Here is a 17802-nt window from a genome sequence, read left to right as displayed (position 1 = left end):
CTTGCCTTTCCAGAACTTACGCTACTGTTAATGATGGTGGGCATCCATCACCATTCTACAGCGCATTTGTATTATTATTTTCTTATTCTGCTCGTAAATTATGCTCAAGACATAAAATTATAGCCATGCCAGTTGAATGGCAGATCATTAAAGAGCTAAATTTCATCTCAACGTAACAAATGTGTGCGTCAGTCAGGCCTAATTGTCAGTGTGGGGTCTCAAAGTGGTTTTAGCAAAAGAGAATTAAGAACATGTCATGCTATGAGCAGTTGGAGGCATTTAATAGAGTGTGTTAACACTTTCAATTGGTTGGTCAACATTGGCACAGTGGGTTGAGTTTTTTTCCCACCAACCAGAGGGTAGTGGATTCAACTTTACCTGAGTCAATAGATTTCAACAAAGGAGAATTGATTACAATGAGTAAGTGCTATTATTTATCATAGAAATGCTGTAGTATGATTTAAAGTTGCACATTTGAGTGATGGGTTGGCACAGACAGAAGTTGGTACAAACCTTGCTTAAGTTCATACTGTATCCCTGAGCAAGACCTTTATTCTTTTAGTATTTTCTTTGTATTTCTCAAGATCAGTTGTTGAATTTAGTGACCAGAGATTAAGCAGAATGGTGTAATGTAAAGGAGGTTTATTATAGATGGCGTTATTTTTTCCAGCACCTTCATCACAATTTTGATTTGATCCGAATTCATGCAGTTCCTATGCTTTTTATCCTCGATTAAAGGGAAACTAAAACCATCTGCTACATATTTACACTGTGATTGGTTAAATCCACCTGTTAATCACTCAGAGCATGAGGAGCGGGCAGTTAAAAGTGTCTGTGTTTGAGCGGGGTGCTGCATTAAACATAAAACCACTGAACCCCAATCTGACGATCTCACTAAAATAGAATATCATCTCAGGATCCGATTACATCTTTGTATCTTTCAGCCCCGTCCAAGTCCATGCTGTTGTTGTATTCATGAACAAGACCATTTTGTCCTCACAGTATTTCAACCATGAGAGACGTGAGGCCAGATCATGATAAAAGATCAAGGAGCAATGTATTTTGAAGTATCTCCTCCTGGATCTGGACATTGGTCGCAGTGAAGAGGAGATTCATACAAACCGCGTGCGAGATGATTGTTTGGTTAGAATTAGGGCACAAAAACATCATCCTGTACTGGTCACGATGTTTTCTTACACATTGTCATATATGTGGCACGATTACATTCAAAACGTCTAAACCAGCGTCATAAAAATCAGGCCACATAAATACTGTCATTATCAAAAAATGGGTCAATGACTAGAAAATGACTTCTGTTGTGAAAATGAAATGGGTTGAATGGGTTGCTATTTTCAATACAACACATGCCCTGCTTCTGAATTGGTCTTAGTTGTGATATTGATTTTAATTTGGTTGCTATAGCAGTAATAATTGCATACGGTATATTAACATGAGCACCGGTAATTGTAGAACTAACACGTGTATTGACTTGTATTGGGGGCTGCATGCGACTCTAATTGTATATGTGTTTTCCCAAAGTGAAATTGCTTGGGGATAACGCCACTGTAGGACCAAATGTTATTATAAGAGGCAATTACTGGATGCAAATGACCGCTATGCCAAACAGTTCTTGCAAGGACGTTTACAGAATTTTTGAAATACTACGATCCATCAGGAAGTCCTGGTTTAAAACAGGTCCGGTCCTGGTACATTCTGATTTAGACTGTGTTTAGTCCAAGTTTAGTAGCTGACTAGTTTGAACAACACTGGTTTAATTAATTTTGAACTGGTTTAAGACCCTGGTTAAAGTCGTGGTTTCAGCCTTGTTTAGCCCTGGGGTTTAATCACAATTTAACCTTAGTTTAGACACAGTTTAGTCCTGATATAGATATTCACTACATCAAAATTGGGATTAAACTAGGACTAAACCTGTAACTAAACCTGGACTATAGATCAGGAAAAATCATAGAGTGTAGAAAAAGTGGACTTAGGGACGCGATATTGTTTGGCTCCAGCCAATTGAAGCCAATTGAGGCTAGCATTTATTTCAACTAATTTGCAGCCAAATTCCACATTTGGAAATCGGAGTGCGGGTTTCATGGCAACCGCATAGCCACTCGGGTGCAAAATTGTGGAAGGTATGGAAAAAGTCCAGAAATAGAACAAGTCTAAACCAAGTCTACTTCAGTACTAAGCTGGGCCAGGACCCCTAGTTAAGACCCAGTTTAATCTTTGGTAGACCTTGCTTAGTCCATGCTCAGTCTTGTTTTACGGAGTTTAATTTTATTCAAGTCTCACTTTGGTCCCACAGTTTATCTTTAAAGTAGGGTATGTAGCCTGTGCTCTTACTGTTTAAAAAAGAAAAGAGAAAAGACTCTAATCTCAACTGAACCTGGTTTCCCAGTGTCGTCACCTGCAGATAGAGACACAAGTGTTTCTCCTTTTCCTTTTGCAGGTTGTGGACAGGCCATGCATCACATTCAGCTCAGAACCTCCAGAATGCCAGGCCCACAAAGCTGCAAAGGCTGCACTAGCACTGATTCACGATTAGTGCAGGTTCTGGGCTTTAGGTAGTGACCATTCAGATCAGAGAGGACACATAGGCTTGAGCACGCTGGATTTCAGCATTGGAACTGGCAACACTCTTCTGCTTTCTTATTGGATAAATCTGCATGGCAAATATTATCAATAAAGTATATATTTGATATGAATATACAAATTCTAAGTCCCATCCCTCTAATCCTGTTTTAGTCCTGTTGTACCTGACGCCAACAATAGCAAAACAAGGTTACTGCAATTCCACTTCCTGTATTCATGAACATTGCTTTTCCCTGCATACATTAAGTGTTTCACAGGCAGCAGGTATTTTACTTCAAAAGTCCTCCCTGCAGCGACAGTCACCCATAATGAGAGCTATACAGTGTGAAATGCATTGCTTTCAAATTAATTATGATGACAAAGATGGCAGCCAAAGAGACATTTACTCAAACAAAAGCCTGATTCTACACTTTCATCCCAGCACTGGCATTTTAGCTGTAATTACCTGAGCGTGGCGCTTTCATAGAGTATATATTCACTTGTTAAGAGGAATAACCTTGTAAAAGAAATGTTACGCTCTTGCCAAGTTGAATTTTTGTGATTTTTGTTGAAACAAGGTACTCATAGCGGTTGCGTATCCTTCGTCAGACAAATAGCATGACAGCTCTCTGAGATTCCTAATGCATTTTTGCTGTACTGTAAGCTGCGGGTGTAGAGTTTGTGTTTTGTAGAGAAAATGCTGGCTCAACTAAATTTATTCAGTATGTTTAGCATTCATTTCATACGGAAAGGTCAGTGGTTCATTTCCCAGTGGGCAGGTTTTCGATGGGTGCTCCATGTTTCTATAAAACATACAAATCCTCCAGATAGATGTTCCGGATGTTGACGATCACAACTTTTGTCAGGAAGCAAAGTACAAAAAAAATGTACTTTTGCTCTTGTTCCTAAGCTGAAAAAGTTGCTTGAAAGTTCTGTCCTTGTGTCCTTAGGCGAGACCCACCTTGCCTTGTATAAAAGTGGTGTGACTGATTGATGGTGGTCGTTGGGGCCGATTTCTTAGATTGGCAGCCTTGCTTTGGTCAGTTTACCCCAGGGAAGCTTTGGCTACAATTGCAAACCCCCCACAGAGTGTAGCGTGAAATGGTTAATATATCACAATAGTGTCAAGCTTCTCATTACGGTTGGGCCTTATTGCTCCACTATGTAGCCACAGCTGCCCTGAGACAACCTGCCAAACACGTGGCTGCTATTTACCGGCAGACAGCTCCATACTTCTCCATAACCGCCGCTGCTCTCTGTACACTCCTCATTTTACCCCCGGCTCACTCGAGCGCCAGTGGGAGCTCTGAGTCCTGATTACCCCAGCCCTCCACATCTGCTGCACCCTATGGAGAAAAGTAGGCCTACCACTGTCTAATCACTGTTTGGAAGTGGTTCATTTGGGCCATTTGCACTGTAGCCTAGTTCAATTCATTCCCTATTTATTTTCACCATTTTAGCACCAACAATCATCGTTTACCCCTGGTTTGTCCTGTTTTTGGTCCCGGTTTAGTCCCAAGATCAGCAGACTGGGTTTAGTTTTGGTTTGGCCCTTGTTTAGGCCTATCATTTGGACATTTTTATTTCTTTAGCTACTTCTCCAAATACAAATTATTTCCATTAAACATTGAGATACCATATAATATATAGACACAGCCATTTCATGTTAATACTTAAGCCTCCATCCACATAGCATTTTTCAGAAGTCTTTTGTAGAAGCTGCCCTAACAGTTGTTGTGGCAGATTGTTCCATAAAGTCACAGCTCTGCGTCATCAGCTGCTTCCGTTCTGGGAATGGCTCAAGTCAAAAAGTTGTGCTGATTTCTCGCATAATTCAAAAGGCCACACAAAGCAGGTTTTAGACTAAAACAGCAGGTTTTAGACTAAAACAAAAAAACAACAATAAAAAAACCAAACAATAAATGACACTTCTGCTTGTCTTCTACTCATGAAAGCAACAAAAAAACACTTGAACATACATTTCATTGCCCAAATCAGACTCTTTATAGAGAATATAGATACTTGTAAGAAGAGAACACGACTCCTCATCATACAATGCACTTGGACCTGGTGGCCTATAAATACTGCCAATTCTTGGTTGACAATAAGTGAGATGCACCTCCATCAGGTCTGTCCTTACCTTGGCTGAAATGTGGCTTTGTATATAAATAGCCACTCCACTCCAGATTTTGATCACATCTAAAAAAATTGTAATTTACTGTAGTCACACAATTGTCATCATACACAATTATGGCTCAGACAGAGCCCTCGTATTCTTTCATTGTGAATACAATTTGATAATGAAATGTATTACATAAACTCCTGATGTTTAAATTATTTAAAAGTATCCTTCGTTTTGGTAAATTAAGTTCCATATTTTTACAAGTACACCATGAAAATGTTAACATGTACGCCCTTTTTGAACTGATGATAGGTTACAAAACTGCTTTCCGCTTCCTCACTCAGAGAAGTCCTTGTTGATATGGAGGAGTTCCTCAGCGGTGTCAGGATTAGTTGTTCAAAGTCTTGCGCTGTAGTTTTACCATAATGGATCTTGGACGTACGTGACGCTGAACTGTAAAGGGAAAGAAATCCCGCGCACTGAGGCAACGTTTCGGCGTCCAGGCCTTCGACGAAGGCCTAGACGATGGCCTCTGTACCATTAAACTTTTATTTTGCAAGTTTGACAGTGTGCAGGATTTCTTTCCCTCTACCATAATGGATCTTGGAATGTAATTTTCACCACTGAACTTTGCATGTCTGTTTCAACATTCGATCTTCACTGGTGCATCCATTTTCAGATTCTTTGTGAGACACTTCTTCACTTTGGTTTCAACTTCTTCCCAGGTTTGCTTAGTTCTATCAGGTTCTTCCGGAAAAAATTGCCATTGTCTAGCCGGTCTTTTTATCCTTACCACATCCTTGCTTGTTAATGTTATATTTAAACCATAGCTTGCTTAGCTAGTGTTTTTTTAAGTCATCAATATATTTCTGTGAGTTGAGTATCTCCCAGAAGTGAATCCACTCTATTATTAACTAAAAATTTGACGGAGGTAGTTATTCATAATGCTCCTTGTGTTTATCTAGCCTCCAATATGACATTTCCAGTGGTGATTGGATCGTTGGTTGTAAGAAATGCATCTCGCAACAAATCGCAGCAAGTTTATCGAGTCGCATATTGTATCGGACCGAGATCTGAGATTCCCATCTTTAATATTCAGGCTCCTCAGTGGACTTTGTATCCACACCTAATGCAAGTTGTCTTGATGTAGCCTCAGTACTTTACAGTTACTGCTGCTGCAGTAGTATTATTTGTGGTAGCCTCAGTACTCCACATGGCTGCAGTAAATGCAGCACCAGTGGAAATGTGCAGCGACAATGCATTGGTCAATGATGTAAATAATGCCCTCAGGCTATTTATATATTTTATGTATTTATTATTATTTGATTCCTCTAACCATTTGCCAATGCGTTCACACACACTTCCACACCGACGTTCACATTCACACCCACATGACATTCACACCCATACACATACTCATACGTTACCATGACAGTACAACCAAATTACATAATCAATATTTTTTTCTTGTTTTATTATTGTCTTGCAACCTCTAGCTAGAACACACTTTTGTTTCCTGTTTCATTTGTAAGCCTAATATTTTTGGTTTGGATCAGTTTTTTGACCTGGGTTTAGTTCCAGTTTTGTCCTGGTTTAGTCTTGGTTTATTGCTGGTTTAGTCCTAGTGTTAAGACCTGGTTTACACACATTTTTCTTATTGTTATTAACACAATAGGGGATAAAGCGTTAGAGTACTCAAATTACTTTTTAAGAGTAACAAGGAACCTTTAAGAGTAACAAGGAACCTAACATGTTTGTTTTGTGAACCCAGTTTCATTTTCAGATTACATCATTACTTCAGATCAGTAGCGTGTTAGTTTGGTTAGGTCTCCTCTCCTCAGAGCTTGGCGTGTTGTGAGCTTGTTGTGACTGCACAACTAGTGACTACGGACTCTTGTCCTCACGACAAAGAGAAAGCTTTTAGATGCACGTTTTGAAAAACTCCTTCCCCTTTGGAGTTAATATAGGGCAACAGCGATGTTTTGAGTTTGATTTAAATAATCTACAGTGCTAAAACAACCACGTTCTGTTGTGCATCTGTGTTTTGTTTTAGTGATGTTTTTCATTGCTTGAGGACAGACCTACCTGCTTATTGTATGGCATTGTATTGTAGTAATCTGTCAACAGAAAAGATAAATCAAGCTCAGACAAACGCCTTTACTTTGCTTGTTTATTTTTTATTTCAATGATCATGTTACTGTGTTCAGAAATGCAAAAGGATTGTCAGCAAACAATATACGTTGAACAAAAATGTTTATTATTGGTAACTCAAAAGTACTCTAATGCGTTACTTTTACAACACAGTAGCGCAGTAACGTAACGCGTTAGTTTTCCAGGGCAGTTACTTTAAATAGTAACGCTATCCAACACTGATTATTTCACAGATCTGATCAAAGCACCAGCTTCAAATCACAGCTTTGGAAATGTTCACACGGAACCAATCACAACACACACGCTTACCCACTCCCTTCTTTATTTTTAAGCTTTTCCCACACAAAAAACGACTTGCTAACTCTACTCCTTTTAGTATTCTTTGCTACTCACGGCTATGGCATTGAAGCTAATTTATGAGATGAGGAAGGAGGGCAAGGTGGCACAAGTATTGGAGGAGGAATCAACGCAATGGCGCTTTGAGTGAAAAATAATGAGTGCGCGAAAGCTGCCAAAACAAACGGAAAGGAAAACGGAAACGAAAGCGAGGAGAATTTTCATGTTTGCTTCTTTCAGTGCCAGTGTGTCGCCAAAAGACACAATGCAGTAGCAGTAAACGTATTGGAAGGGCTAAGATACGTGGGGAAAGGTCATGAATTAAAAAGGAGCTGTGGGTCTTAAGAAGCATTAAGGTAATAGGACTGTGTTCTGCTTGAGCTTGTAACAGTAGAAAATGGTAAATATTTACGGGAGTGGAGTGAAGTAATAACAAATTGGGAAACAGTCTTTTTTATGTTGAGCGTTCAAGTCTTGAAGCTGGTGTGTTTTATTGAGCTGTGGCGCAGGTAACAAGGTTTTTTTTTGTGGATTTTTATGTGCTGGTCCTAAATAAATTTGACTTTTACGATGAGTTCAGGGTGGGTTGTGTTTGGTTGACTTGGTGCACAATTTTGGTTATTTTGGCATGTATGAATGCTCTACCCAAACCATATAAACTATTGGGCTCTGGACCACTGAAAGTACTTGTGTATAGTATATACCATATTTTCCGGAGTATAAGTCGCACCAGCCAAAAAATGCATAATGGAGAAGGAAAACATATATACATAAGTTGCACTGGAGTATGAAATGCGGTTGCAAGTGTGAAAATAACAAATAATATTATATAAGTATAAGTTGCACCCCGGCCAAAACTATGAAAAAAAGGTGCAACTTATAGTCCGGAAAATACGGTAAGATACAGTGCTAACACAGTAGAACCTTTGCCAAAGTAATTAGTCCTCACTCAGATGGAGTCTCGTTCTGTAAATTGTTGGGCTTAAAAAAAAAACACAGCCTATTGAATTGAATTCATTATGGTGGTGTGCACTGGCCTCTGGTGTCAGCAGAATAAAAAGTGTTGCAACTCTTGTTTCAAATCAATACTTTTTTGTTCTTTTGTTGTACTCAAATTTTTAATTATATGTAACAATTGTATATAAGTAAACATAACTAAAATTCACCCTGGAGAGACTCAGAAAAGATCGTTTAGCAAGCTTTATTATGAAGGTTATTTGGTGCTCAGACCCCGGCGTAAAACATGACGATCATGGGCACTCCATAATCTGAATTAGATGTCTCCCCCAGGGCCTGGAGACAGGTGATGGTAGATATTGTGAGAGGGTAGAGAGGATGATTAGGACGAGAGGGATGCAGAGGAGGAGGAGGGGAGGTGGTGGGTCGCAGTACGGTCTGAAGCGGCCAAGCCAACTGCATGAAGGTTTAAATGGGACCGGCTGTGCGCTGATTGGGAGCAGAGGAGGTACGCCGTGCCACGGGGAGTAGTGACTTGGGTGCGTTGATTGAGGATGAGGAGCAGGTACGAGGGGCGATGTCCCGGGAGTCCCCTGTCCTTAGACCCTCCTTCTCGGCCAGGAAAAACTACCAAAAAAAACTCCTAGGAAAAGTAGAAACCTGGAGGAGTTCCGCGCGAAGGAGGAATCCGACTCTCACGGACAAACAGGCGGACGCCCGGCTTGAGTGCGTTGGTTGAGCTGGGGAGCAGGTGGCCCTGGCGTAGCAGTGGACGTAGATGGAGTTAGGTCTTCCAGGCTGAATTCACGCAGGCTTCATATGTTCTTCCGTTTCTCTCCTCAGAACCCTCCAGACTGCAGCAAGGCCCGTAAGCTGGTTTGCAACATAAACAAAGGCTGCGGGTATGGCTGCCAGCTGCACCACGTGGTCTACTGCTTCATGATCGCCTACGGGACCCAGCGCACCCTCATCCTGGAGTCTCACAACTGGAGGTACGCGCCTGGAGGCTGGGAAACCGTGTTCCTGCCAGTGAGCAACACCTGCACTGACCGCTCCGGAGCCTCCACGGGACACTGGTCTGGTAAGGAAGGAACATGAGTCGTTTATGGTGTAATGCACCTTCAATTGCCAGTGCTTTTTGAACATGTGAAGTCACTGGCACTATTCATTCAGTGCACGTGCTTGATGACAGGCCAAATCTGCCCTGGGGCGGACTAACTTACATGCAGTTGTCAATAGGCCTGTCACATATTGAAGTGTGACATATTGCTACAGAAAATGAAAACAATAATCCTGAGGCCCTTTTTAGCAGAGTAGCCAATGCTTATGAACCAAATTGTATTGAAAAAAATGCTATCATAATTAAAATAAAAATAATGATGATATGGCACAATGGGAAACACAAGCAGATGAATATTATCCATGAAGAGTCATATTATTCTCCCTTAGCAACTGAAATGTTATTAATTAAGAATAAGTTCTTGTGCAAAAATCTAAATATTGAGCCCAAAAATATTTATTGAAAAATAAATCAATCTAGTATCATGATAATCAGCACTGAGAGTTGCTCTGACTACCAAAATCAGGCAAAGTGGCAATAAGTCAAGCAACAGTGGCCAAGTGTTCACCCACTAACCAGAGGATTGTTGGTTCATCTAAATGCATAATGTAGTTATGTCTGGAAAGAAAATGTGTGGTTCTTTTTATGATGCTCTCCCATTAAAGTGTGTCATCTACCTTTTTTATGTACCAGCATTTATTTGGTACTATTAGTTAGCAGTTTTTTCCGTACGGTACTGGTACCTTTTGAACAGTATCCAGACATAGGCAATTTGCTCCTCGACGTTTCAGTGATTAGTGGCTCTATGTAATTAAATAAACTACAGGACTGGCCACAGTATAAAAGCCACTGCCAGCTCCGTGTTTGTGCCACCACAGCGAAAACAAAGTTAGACTTCTTTGGCTGTGATACGGACAATGCAATTTCAGTTAAAGCTTTTTGGCAGGAGGCTAACGTTAGCAGTAGGTTTGTGTTCTCAATGCCAACAATCGCTGTGATGTGATTGGAGAAAGCACCCCCATCATGACATTTCTGTTTGGATTTGGGATAATTAGCCTGAAATCTTTTCTGCAATTCTGCAAGTGCAATTTCTATGCCCGATTGATAAAAAACTGGCTTGAAATAAGGAAAATTATGTTGAAATAATTTAGAAGTTGTAATAATTATTTGAATTCAATTGCATTTAATTTTGTAAGCCTAGAATCATGTGGTGGATACCTAACAGTGATAATAGTTGTATAGATAGTGAGGAACAGAGAATAGCAGAACACGTACTGTGTACATAATTGTAAGCAGTAGTGAAGCTAAATGAAAATGTTTCCACACCTCTTCAGGGCTTAAGAGTAAAATGATGCTTAACACTGGTTGACTACCTTTTGAAATTATTGTGGGGTCATGTGATTTAGGATTTTTTTACATAACTGACTTTATGACTTATGACGTAAAAATACCTAAGACATATAGATTTACAAGATTCATGATCTATGATCACAATAAAAACGTAGATAAGATTATGAATGACTGTATGGCACTGTAAACGAAAACAACAGTGTGAACAAAACAGTAAGCAAAGATATTACCTGGACTAAAAAATACAGAAGGGCAGATGAGTTTGTTACAAAAAAGACAAAAGTCTATTATAGTCTGGATCCTGAAGGTCTCCCTTTATTTTCACCTTTTAAGCCGATCAGCTCAATGATCTTAATGATAGGTATAGTATAGGAGTAGTAGTTGTAGCAATACATTTGGTATAAGGCAGTGTCAGTGATGCCCATTCAGTCCTCTAGTTGTGTGCCTAGTATTTCAAGTATTTTAGTTCACACTAGCTTTGGCTGTGTACTGGATAATACTATTTCATACAAACATTTTTGGCAGGCAGTTTATGTGGCAACAAACGCTGCAATGATACGCAACCCACTCGCGTGACCCTCAGCTGGGTTACTCTCCTCTCGCTCTGATCTGTCTTTAATAGATGCACTTTTAAGTCATGGTACGCTGCCTTCTGCTGGTTCAGCTCCAGGTTGTGGATACAAAAATGTGAGTTGGTTCTGGAGTTGTCTCTGTTCAATTTGGTTCACGTGTTAAACATATATTATGAAATCAAATAATTAAGTTAAGCAAAAAATTTACTCTGATATCTTTTTATCTGATAAGTTAAGATTAAATGTTCCTAAAGGTACACTTTATTGTTCCCATATTTGTCCTCTGCATTTGACCCATCCTTCAATGCTCCTGGGGCAACAGTCCGGAGCAGTGGGGGCCCCATCTCAAGATCTTTGCTAGGACAAACATGCATTCTTACAGTGACCTGTTTGTCTCCATGCACGAAAAGTTTAACGACATATGAAAGATCCCAGGCAAGATGATAACAACTGCAGAGACAAGCAGGTGCTGTCACAATAATAATAGTTATGGAGTGATCACATAAAGGGACTGCTGACAGTATGAATCCCACTCTATCCTGTCTATACTGTCTATACCTTATGTCCCATACATGGTTCTACAGCCACGGCGAGTGAATGAATAATCAGCACTTAATCGACACACTTAAAGAACCTCATCAAGTAAAGTGCAATATGGATTTGAGCCATATAATCTCCTAGTAGAAGCATAAGTAGCAGTAGCAAAGAACATATTTCTCACTTATAGTACCGAAAGTAGTAATTTTTGACTCTGAATGGAGTTTTTATGCCTCTGGTGTGTTCACTTTAGATACCATCATTCCCCCCATCAACCTATAACAAACATAATCCTCTGGCCAGTTGCTCCTCACCGAGATTCAGGCAGGAAGTGGATTTCATCATGTGCGCTTAAGTGCATTTGTGCACACATCTTTGAGAGTTGAAGTATTTTGTAGTATTGTGGGTATATGAGCTGTCGTCTGTCTTGTTAGAGCAGCATTGGGAGCGTATGTGAGGGAAGCCCAGTGGCACCGGGAGCAGTGTCTAAAACTATTTATATCCCAGAATGCATTTGGGTTCCTTAGCAGTCACCCAGAGATCATTGTTTAACAGACATTGGTGAAATATAGATATGTTATGATTTAGTTCTAGGACTTGCAGTGCGGGACCTCACTTGGAGCACTCTTTTCTGTTTTATAAATGTAGACTCTCTCTCCCATTTGCCATATGTCTCTCTACCTCTCCCTCCTTTCTCTCCTCACTCCCCCTCTCTCTCTCTGTTCCCCCTCTCTTCTCTCTAGCTTCTCTCTCCTCCTTCCCTCTATTTTCTACTATCTTTCACTCTTGTTTTTGTACTTTTTCTCATCTATCTCTCCCTCATTCTCTCCTCCCTCTTACTAGTCTCTCTCTCTTTGTTCTCCTTTTCTGTCTTCCTCCTTTTCTTTACTTTTTCTCCCTCACTCGCTCTCACCCCACCCCCCTTCTCCCTCCTTCTCTCAATCATCTCTTCCTCTTTTTGCTCTCCCTCTTCCGTAATCCCTCGCCTCTGTCTTCCTGCTCATTTTTAAAATTTCATTCAATCTCTTAATTTTCTGGCCCTTTCTTCTCTGTTCTCTTCCCTTATTTCTCCCCCTCTCCCCTTTTTTATATTATTTATTTCTTCTGTCTCCTTCTATTTCTCCCTCCTCTCTCTTTTTCTCTTTGTTTTCCTTCTCACTCTACCCGTCTCCTTCCTTCTCTCTACCATCTCTTCCTCCCTTCCATCTCATTGCTCTCTGTTTACTCTCCTTCTCTCTCCCTTTTCTTTCTCTCTTCCTACTGTTCTTCTCTCTGTCTATTTATTCCCCCTCTGTCTCTCACTCCCTCTCCTTGATCTTGTTGCTCTCTCCTTTTCCTCTCGCGCTTTCCTCTCTTCATTTTCCTCATATCGGTTCATTTGACTGGCTCTCTCCTGGGCTCCCCTCTTTCTTATCTTCGCGGCGTTGGCCCCGTCTCATTCCACTGCCTTTCAAGTGTCCTTCCCCGTTATCTAACGTCTTGCTCGGGCCCCTGTCTCACCATCCCGGGCTCCTATAGATCCATGTTGTTGCTCCCTTGCATAAAAATGGCTTTTTACATATGTCACTTTAAGGTCCCTTTACATCTTCAATTCAATCAATCAAATTTGATTTACAGTGCACAAATCGTACAGAGTGAAATTCAAAGTGCTTTACAACGTTAAAAACACATAAAAAACACAATACAGTGTAAGTCACAATAAGTAAAGAAAAACACACATTAACGTGGTATCTAAAATATTAAACAAATAAAAGTATTTTGGTCATAGGCGAGGCTAAACAAAGCAGTCTTTATCTTAGATTTAAACACAGCCGGGGGCCTGTCTTTGCCCCATCGAACTGGAACACAGATTCTCAGAGGTCCCTGAGGTCCTCAGAGTCCAAGATGGTTCATATGGCACTAACATGTCCGAGATGTACTTTGGTGCTAGGCCATGGAGAGACTTGTACACAAGCAGAGCTGCTTTAAAGTCTATTCTCTGAGCCACAGGGAGCCAGTGCAGAGACCTGAGAACAGGACTAATGTGATCGTACTTCCTGGTTCTAGTCAGGACCCGAGCAGCAGCGTTCTGGATGTACTGCAGCTGTTTTACAGCTCGTTTGGAGAGGCCAGTGAGCAGGCCGTTACAAAAGTCTAATCCAAGTCTGGTTTAGACACTATAATTTTAATGTTGGCAATATTTTCAGACAGAAAAAAAGCTACTGATATTATTGAATTGATGTAAATATTGAAATTCAGGTTTGAGTCCATTATTACTCCTAAATGTCTTACTTTGTTTACAGATTTTAGAGCGAGTGAGACTCTGGAGGTGACCGCTAACACTTTCTCTTTGTTTCCGTCAGCCAAAGACAATAACTTCAGTCTTGTCTGAGTTTAGCTGGAGAAAGTTGTTTTGCGTCTGCACACTGATCTGTTGGATGCAGTGACAGAGTGAATCCACTGGTCCATATTCACCTGCCGACAGTGACACATAGATCTGAGTGTCGTGTGCATAATTGTGATAAGACACGCCACTGTTTTGTATTAACTGCTGTGCTACAAGAAGCAAACGCGCTAGCAATTTAGATGTTGCACATTGATGAAATAATGCTGCTTGTGGCTTTGTGGAGAGACCCTTCTACAGCAGGTATCTCAGGAGCCCAAGCATTTCGCTCCTTAACCTGTACGTTTCACCTGAGTGTGGCCACAAAGACTAAGACTTTTATTTTTAGCTCATGGGCTACTGCAAGTCTTTCCTCCCACTAAACTGTAAGTATCGAGTTTGTGCTCTGTGACAGGAGGCTCATGTCGGGACGGAGTGAGGTGATTGCTCGGTGCAAAATGGAGGGCCAAATGTGTTCTGACGTTCTGTTTGTTGTAAAGAATGAATATATTAATATATTTGGGGGAAAGTATCAATCGGCCCAACATATTGGCCCTAAAATATCGACAGCGCTGTCTGTCAATAGGTATTGGCATTAGCCGTGATTTTCTTTTTTATTGATCTCTAATCTGCAGTGATTTAACAATTGCAGTAGTAGTAGTTTATTGTACCAGTATTGCATTGTCCCTAAATATCAAATGCATAAAACATTCCTCCTACCTTCTGCATTTTTTATCGTTCATTGGCCATCCCAGCATAGACTTGTAATACACAGAAAAGCACCGCTAACCCTCAGCTGTAGCTAATGCTGTGGTCACGCCTGTTGTGTTAACAATGTGGGCAACAACATCCTCCCAGGCTCCTGCGCCACAGAGAAATGCAAACACTGGATTAGTCACTGGATATGCATTTAATATCCAGTCAATTAGCCTCAAACTGGCCTTTTATGTGCTTTAGCGGTTCTAGCTACTTCATTGTGGGATGTACAAGCAGAGTTTATTGATTCAGTCCATCAAGTACATTCAACTTCCTTGCCTTCATATTTCCTATAATGTTTCGTCAAATCATGTATGTGTCTGGAAAATGTCACATCTGACACCTGACATGGTCTAGTATTGTTACATTTTCCTTTGAAACTTTGAAACCCATGTATGGACATCTTACAGATACTCCTCATCTTGTGGCTTTCCACAAAGCTCCTCTGGGTTTTTACATTCATACACCTTCACCAGATTCTTTCATTCATGCCATTGTTTGTGTGTTACACCCTGTTGCCATATTGAATAACGAAAGGGGAGGGTATTTAACTTAGTTAGTTGCATATATTCTGAAATGATGGATAGATGGCTAGATATATACATGCCATATCAAAGATCTTGTACACAAAGTTTATTTCAAACCATATATGAATTATCTTGCTGTAGTTTATATGGTATAATCAGGATATTTTTACATTCCTCATGTGAATACAGCAACAAGCTTCATTATTGATTGGTTATGTTGGTGTTTTTATTGTGCAAATGGCCGTGCTCCTTGGCCGTGTCTGTGTCTGTCTTTCTCATAAGGGTCTCCCCCAGGAGGTCAGATACGAGAGGTGCACTATATCCACCTCTCACAATGTCATCCAATGAAACGTATAGCTTGGGGGGAGGAAATCTAAGCAGAAATGTTATGGGGCCGAGCAGCTCCCCAATGTTGTAAATTGGAAATGAGAAAATGAAACAGCAGAGAGTCGATATTAAAATAGATGTATGCAATTACACACAATGTCATTTTGTATTTTGTCCGCATGAATCTAACGAGGATTTAAGTTTTGATTAATGGTAAAAGCAATTAGCCATGTGTATGAAAACGCCACAGGGATGGAAGTTTGGATGAATTGTTGCACAGCTGTCAAGTCGTTAGCGTCACGCTAAGAAAACCCTGGGTTCAATTCCCACATTAAATGCCCCACTGTTGAAAATGAATTTTAGAATGGAATTGCTCTGTAGGTGAATTCAGTATCTTTCTTAGTCAGGTGTTGCTGTACTCTCACAGGTGGAAGTGTATGGTACTTATTGTTTCTAATAACTCATGGGACACATGGTTGATGTAAAAACTTTAAACGTGTACTCTCAATTGGGTTACGTTCTTGGATTCCCAATAAGTCTCTAGTGACAAAAGCGGTGAGAGAAGAGACTTTGTGTTTTATCTTTCTGTTCATAAATCACATTATCACATTCGTCATACTAAGTCTAGAGAAATGAAAAGAAATGGTGGTCACTTTTGTCAACTATCGTACCACTTAATAATTAACTACAAATTAAGCCTTTGTTCCAGCTATCAAAAACTATGTAAAAACTTGTAACAAATGTCCATTATACATTTCTATGTTGAATGTACATTCCATCCCATTTTTGAACCTCTGTCACCAAGATAATTGAAAAAAGATCTGATTATCATTATCAGGATAGTAAAAATATAGCTATGAGTGAGATCTCATGTCACTCTTGAGATGTGAGATTTTCATTTTTGCCAATACCGCTCATCTCTTCTTGTAAATGAAAATTAAAAGTTGAGACAGAATAATTTAATGTTGATTTGGAATTTTACCCGAACCACAGCTCTAGCTTGCTGCCATCTTCCCCCTGTTTGTCTCTGGCAGTAGTTTGTTGCCAATTTAGACTCCACGTTCTGGCCAGGCTTTAGCGAGCGGAGCATTTTTGCAGCCACGCTCGGCTGCAGAGGGGGAAACGTCGTCTTCATGTGGAACAATAGTCTGCTGATCAAAGCGCTCATTTGATGGAGAGAAGGGTGTAGTCTTTTGAGCTTCTCTCTTCTGATATTACATTCTTATGAGAGAATTCTAAAGCAAGTCGATGTTGCATTTTAAGCACTACAAAAGGACGACTCTAACTTCATCAAGTCAAAAGTGGTATTCAATGAAATATATTATTGTATTGAAGATGGTTGAAGGAGCAAAATACCTGAGCAAACGTACTGAAAAATTAGTTGATTTGCTTTACTGGGATATGGAATATGGATCTTGATTTGAGGAGTTTGAACACACTTTGGTTTATTTACTAGAATCGACTCAGTTCCAAGTAGTTCATATTTGTTTGAAGATTTTTTTTTTTTTTTTTTTTAAAGCAACAGCTAATGGAGTCTTAGTTATATTTTCTCAGTCCAATCTTGCAGTAGCAGTTCCTTTTTAAGATGTTTCTATTTTTTGTGTTAGTACTGGTAGTGGTAGAAGTAATGGTAGTAGTGGTAGTTTTAGTTAGTGATAGAAGATTTTTTTTTTTTTGTAGTAATTTGTAGAAACATGATTACAGGTGTAATTAATAGCCACATTGTCGGGTATCTTATGGAATACATAAGATTTAGAAGTTGCTATTGTAGAAACGGTGTGTAGTAGTAGTACGGAGTAGTAATTACATAGTAGTTGCTGGAACACTGTCACAATAGAAGGATCTGTTGGCCTTAATGCTGTTGTACTGGTATTAGAAGTGGTAGTATCTGTGGTAGTATCTGTAGTAGTAGTAGTAGTAGTAGTGGTGGTGGTGGTGGTGGTGGTGGTGGTGGTGGTGGTGGTTAAACGCACTGTATATTCTGAACGCTTGGGCCTGCTGCATAGTTTGTCACTGTGGCTTCTCTTGTTGCTAAAATCTCATACATTATTCATCGGGATCACTACATATCACACATTATTTGCTATTCTGCTTGACATCCACACCGTCTGAGCCGTGCCACGTGCAGGGGATACGTGCGCATCTCCCGCTTTGGAGTGAAATTTTGA

General features: G+C 40.1%; 1 protein-coding gene across 1 annotated transcript in view; it reads left to right on the top strand.

The window, feature by feature from the left end:
• The window catches only part of fut8b (fucosyltransferase 8b (alpha (1,6) fucosyltransferase)), a 199929-nt gene that overhangs the window by 156799 nt on the left and 25328 nt on the right, over positions 1-17802 (top strand). Inside the window, exon 7 of the mRNA XM_072446193.1 lies at positions 8987-9224. Within this exon, the coding sequence (XP_072302294.1) occupies positions 8987-9224 (238 nt within the window). The remainder of the gene's footprint in view (positions 1-8986; positions 9225-17802) is intronic.

Source organism: Eucyclogobius newberryi, unplaced genomic scaffold (assembly GCF_026437365.1).
Source record: "Eucyclogobius newberryi isolate DKJ021-1_F unplaced genomic scaffold, fEucNew1.0.hap1 SCAF_1, whole genome shotgun sequence".
NCBI classification, from domain to species: domain Eukaryota; kingdom Metazoa; phylum Chordata; class Actinopteri; order Gobiiformes; family Gobiidae; genus Eucyclogobius; species Eucyclogobius newberryi.
Note: the sequence above shows the minus strand (reverse complement) of the source record. Positions and strands in the feature narration are given on the sequence as shown.